This window comes from Lolium perenne, chromosome 1, assembly GCF_019359855.2.
Source record: "Lolium perenne isolate Kyuss_39 chromosome 1, Kyuss_2.0, whole genome shotgun sequence".
Lineage (NCBI taxonomy): Eukaryota > Viridiplantae > Streptophyta > Magnoliopsida > Poales > Poaceae > Lolium > Lolium perenne.
The window spans coordinates 162,610,481-162,615,506 of NC_067244.2; the positions used below are offsets into that span (position 1 = coordinate 162,610,481).

The following is a 5,026-nucleotide window of genomic DNA, read 5'->3' on the forward strand; positions in this document are numbered from 1 at the left end:
GAAGAATTTTTCTTCCGGCGCCCCCACCCTGAGCTTGCATGATGACAGACATTGTTTGTATCCTAGTAGTGAAGATGAACTTGTGCCATCCAACAACATTTATACTTACTGTCAATACCAGGAGCTTGACGCTTGAATCATGTGCATGATGTTTTGGTGAAATGATGGCAGTGTTTGAACCGACTTATGTTCCTTCTGTTCTCTCTAGCTACTTCGCTGTGACAACATCTGTACAATCCTTTTTTTTTTTTGAGAGATACATCTGTACAATCCTGATGTATGCATTGAAAGGTACGGGGTACATTTTAATGTTGTCCTATTCAAGATTCAGTTTTTTGTCATATACTCCCTTTGTGTTAAATTATATACTCACCATATTAGATTTGGTCAAAGTTAAACTTTATAAAGTTTGAACAAGTATATAGAAAAAATTGTCAACATCTATAATATGATAACTATAACTTCCTTGTATAAATGACAACTTGGATATTGTACAACTCAAGAGATACAAGGAAGCTGACAAAAAGAAAACCTTGCTATCACTGTGCCGAAAACATATGGACCTAGAGCAATCTAGCCATTGTAACATATATTTTGGCACTGGAAATAAGATCATTTGATCAAGATGTGTCTACTTGACTATGAGAAAAGGTGGGGCAGGTGCGCAATAGCATGACCCCATATTATAGAAAACCATGTCCGCACACTCAAGTACGAACTCAATCCAGGGGGTAGATGCACATAAGCAAGAGCAGAACTAAATAAAAAACTGAGACTATCCCTTCCCCTATGAACTTCAGATATATCAGTGTGCTATGAACTTCAGATATATCACTGTTCTATGAAGTGAAGATATATCATGGTGCCATGAGGTGCAGATATATCGATCACTGGGCACCACTTAACCTTCCAGTAGCCAAAACAAAATGCATACCAAACCTCATAGTCCACATTAATGATGTGTTTATGTCCTAAAGATCACTGTTGGTTTTACATCATATTGTTTTGTTTTCTCCTTGAGGGTGGTAGTTTATTCAACATGATACCAAGGCGATGGGGACATGGAGACTTAAGTATCTTTGCAAAAGAACATAATAACTAAATTAATAGTCCCTTTGTTCCATAATTCTTGTCGTGGTTTTAGTTCATGAACTAGAACTAAAATCACAACAAGAATTATGGAACTGAGGAAGAAACCATGAAATTTATTCAAAATCGAAGTAAAGAATTAGCTTTGATAGTTTGATTTTGAATGGAATATAATATATCTGCAAGATCAGCTCTTGTTAGTCTTGTTCTTGTTTACTTGTGAATTTTCATTTTTAACAGTGAATGATGCAATCTGCTGCCATCCATGGACAGGGAGCTACCAGAACAACTCAAGGTCCTTGATTCTCAACCAACTATATGTTGTGACAACTTGAACATACCTGCAATACGTCAGGCGAAGTTGACGCTTAGTTGTGTGTCCTAACTCTATTTTTTTCTGAACTTCTCATCATGAGAAGTAGCTGTTCATCCTCAAGAGCTCAAGGTATACGAAACCTCCTAATCTCCTATTTTTCCTGTCATGATGAGAGTGGGAGAGAACATATCACCTCTATAAACTGATTAAACACGTCATCAAAGTAGTACATGATCACAATGGGGACTCGATAGGATAAAATGCTTAGCTCCATCTACTTCTTTAGGTGAGCTCAATGCTTCACCTAGTCTTTGATTTCATGGCCAAGACCGAAAAATAGTTTTTTTAATGCAGTAAATAGCGAATGAACACAACGTGCATATCAACAAATTGGTTAGAGAGAGAGAGGAAATGCTTCTGCCACAAGTAAGAAAAGAAAAAAAATAGGTACAACCTATATTGCCACATGCATCCCCCGAACCACAACACTGCAAAACCAGACAAATAATTATGCCATAATAATTTAGATTAACCAATCAATCTGGAAACCGATTGATAGACCAGGGAGAATATTATTATTAAAACCCCTAATCACACCAGGAGCAGAGTAAGAGAGATGCATATACTGCTCAATAATGGAGTATATACATGAGATGTAAATTAGTACACATATGATAGAAAAAATGTGTTTAGCGCAAGTATTACTAGGTCTACACTGTTGGACATTTATTTCAAACAGTTATAGGCACAAGTAAGACTCGGTACTATATAGTAATGTACATGTGTAGTTATACTCTTATACTGCTTAGACTAGTGGTCTGAGCTTAATCGGTGCACCATGCATTGGACGCAACAACTTTTCATTACGCGGTGCATGAGTATATGTCGGCACAAGCTCAAATTCAAAGTGTTGAAGGATCATGCACAGGGCCATCTTAGCCTCAAGTAGCGCGAAATTCTGACCAATGCAGATCCTTGGCCCCCAACCAAACGGGAGGAAAGCACTTGGATCGTTGGATGCCTTGGAGATTCCATCAGCAAACCTCTCCGGCCTAAACTCATGCACGTCGGTTCCCCAGATGTCCGGGTCATGGTGAATGAGCAGCACCGGCATCTCGATGAGCACTCCAGCGGGGTATGTGATGCCCCCAATTTCCATCTCCTTGTATGTTCTTCGGACCAATGCGATGGACGGCGGGTACAATCGAAGGACCTCATAAAGAATCGTAGTAACCTGCACCATAGATTGATATAATGCTTGCGGCTGCATTACAGAATTATTTTAATCTCGATATGCACTCACAGTTTTGAGCCTGCTAAAGCCATTGTACTCAGGTTGGTTCTTCCCAAATAGGCCAAGGACCTCCTCCCTTGCACGGTCCTGCCACTCAGGGTGCATGCTCAGTAGGATCATTGTCCATGTGAGCAGTATTGATGTTGTCTCTGTCCCTACAAAATAGAACATTTTGCATTCCTCTATCACCTCTTTGATAGTCATTCCTTTGATGGATTGTCCATTGTCATCGGTTCCCCTCATGTTTGACTCAAGCATTAAGCTGAGTAAATCATCCTTAGTGTTTTCTCCTTGTTTCATAGCTTGCATTCTTTTCTCAATTAGACCTTGTAGAATGGATTCAATCTCATTATTAATATTATGCAGCCTTTTGTTGCTTTTGGTAGGCAAGGACCTGCAAATTGCGTTGGGGACGAATCAGTAAGGAAGAATTAACTATACTTAATGAGTACGTTTATTTTAGAATCTCTGATAGCTCAGCGCTCAGGACAACAGCTTTTAGAAAATGTACACCTACCCACTCATGTCATTGATTAATTAATGTTGAATGTGTACTGATTTCACATTAATGAAGACCATAATATTACAATACTATGTAAGAGAAGTGGTTTGACTTGGTATGCTCTCCAGATCTGGCGGCCAAGTTATCTTATAGTCCTTTGCCAACTATTCCAATGTATTACAAAATTATATAATTTTAAAGTAAATTATAATAGAATCCAATGGTAAATGGTGTACAAAAAGAATCCATTGGTCAAACTTGTGTTCTTGAACTATCTGCTGGAAAACTCTACATAGTTTGAACAAATACAATCTTGTATAGAAATAAACACAGCTAAGGAACAATGCTTTGCATTATTGAAGGGTGACTAAATGGTATCGAAGCTGAACTGGTATTAACTCACAGGTATCCTGGAATGAAGATCATCTTGACGCTGGCCAAGATGCGGTCAGCCTGCTCAGACTGCAGCTCGAAAATCCTTTTCCCTTCAAGGTAGCTGCTCCCAAATGCGGTGCGCGAAATGGCATCTCCGGCGAGGCTATGGAACTCTGGGCAGACATCAAGCTCGCAGTGACCATCGTCGGAACCAAGGGACCCTGTCCATCTGGTGACAAGCTCTTCGCAGCAGGAAGAGAACGCCGGAAGCATGAGCTGGAAATTAAGCCACACACCGGGGAGGTGGGGATCAATCGCCCATTTTATCACAGTAGACAATCTAGTACGACGATGTACTAAATAGAATGAAATTGCACTTACTTTCAGCTTCTCGAGATGGAATGCTGGGTTGACTATCCTCCGGTGCATGACCCACTTCTCGCCTTCGTAAGTTGCTAGGCCTTCGGCGAGCAGCCTGGACAGCTTCCGAAACTGGAGCTTCTCAAAGTGGCCAGACTTGCTGGACATCACTTGCCTGGTCAGCTCAGCATCAGCGATGGTCACCTTGGGTATCGGGCCAAACCAGGAGATGCACGTCTTGCCATGCTCCTGGACAGTGTTGTGGAGGAAAGGTACGACGTAGGGGGCGATGTTGTGGCAGCGCAGCGGCATTGATGCCTCCTTGTTTTTCCTCACATAGTTGTCCATTAGGTCGCCGATGAGGAAGCGGTACGGTCTGCCACGAAGGCCCTGCGCACGCAGTGTCCTCTCAAGCCGCCGTGGCCGCCACCACAGCCGGTCAAGGAGCCAGGCGGCCAGCCACAGAAGCAACAGGCCAGCGAGACTGCATATCAGGAAGTTCCATGGCGACGTGGCTGGGCTCGCGAGCGCTACAAAAGACATGGCTGCTCCGGATAAATTGGGGAAGAAAGGTTGAAAGGGGATGACACCTGCGAGTGCAAGTAGGTCTTGTACCGGATGAATACGGTATTCGGCCGCGACGGCATTTATAGATACTAGTGCCACTGGCAAAGGATCACCAAAATCTCTTTCTCTTGTGCTCTATTATTTTAAGGATCCTTGCAGTGCGGTTAAATATATGGCCTGTGGTATGTGCATCGATACCTTGCCTGTAAGGAACTTGATGGCTAAGAAACTAGCAATGGGATCTCCGATGGGTCAAATTATTGACGGGAGGGGACTCGCATCATCCACCACGTTGCTGCTGTTTTGCTGCTGCATTGTGTTGTTTGTGCCAGCTCAGAAATTCACTCTGCTTCTTGGACGACCTCTGCATCTGCAGAAAGTAACCGGACACTTTGGGGGTTTTGGTTGGCGAGGCATGTTCAGGGCAGTCTTATCTCGTCTTCGACAGGTTGCATGGAGATCTGGACCAGTTTTGACCATCTGTGTTTGATTACCTGCATGTAAGATTTTGGGCTGGGCTTCA

General features: G+C 42.4%; 1 protein-coding gene and 1 long non-coding RNA gene across 4 annotated transcripts; one reads left to right on the forward strand and one right to left on the reverse strand.

Annotated features, from left to right (window-relative positions):
* Positions 1-258: 258 nt before the first annotated feature.
* On the forward strand, positions 259-4,641 carry LOC127310613 (uncharacterized). 2 transcript variants are annotated; one of them, XR_011744226.1, is made up of 5 exons: positions 259-291; positions 1,330-1,534; positions 2,377-3,147; positions 3,607-3,879; positions 3,964-4,641. It is a non-coding gene; the product is annotated as an uncharacterized lncRNA (long non-coding RNA). The 2 variants fall into 2 exon arrangements; XR_011744225.1 differs by having other exon boundaries at positions 1,363-1,534.
* On the reverse strand, positions 2,211-4,479 carry LOC127310603 (cytochrome P450 CYP72A616). Of its 2 annotated transcripts, XM_051341264.2 has the most exons (4): positions 3,958-4,479; positions 3,605-3,852; positions 2,709-3,093; positions 2,211-2,639 (listed from the first exon to the last, which is right to left on the reverse strand). In XM_051341264.2, exons 1-4 carry the CDS (start codon positions 4,477-4,479, stop codon positions 2,211-2,213), a joined length of 1,584 nt encoding a protein of 527 aa, XP_051197224.1. The 2 variants fall into 2 exon arrangements, with proteins under 2 accessions (XP_051197224.1, XP_071675676.1); XM_071819575.1 differs by having other exon boundaries at positions 3,605-4,479.
* Positions 4,642-5,026: the final 385 nt, after the last annotated feature.

Coding starts and splice junctions, on each gene's coding strand:
- LOC127310603 (XM_071819575.1), bottom strand. CDS start 4,479: ATGTCTTTTGTAGCGCTCGCGAGCCCAGCCACGTCGCCATGGAACTTC. Junction 3,094..3,604: donor ATCTTCATTCCAGGATACCT/GTGAGTTAATAC, acceptor CGCAATTTGCAG/GTCCTTGCCTACCAAAAGCA. Junction 2,640..2,708: donor GCTTTAGCAGGCTCAAAACT/GTGAGTGCATAT, acceptor TCTATGGTGCAG/GTTACTACGATTCTTTATGA.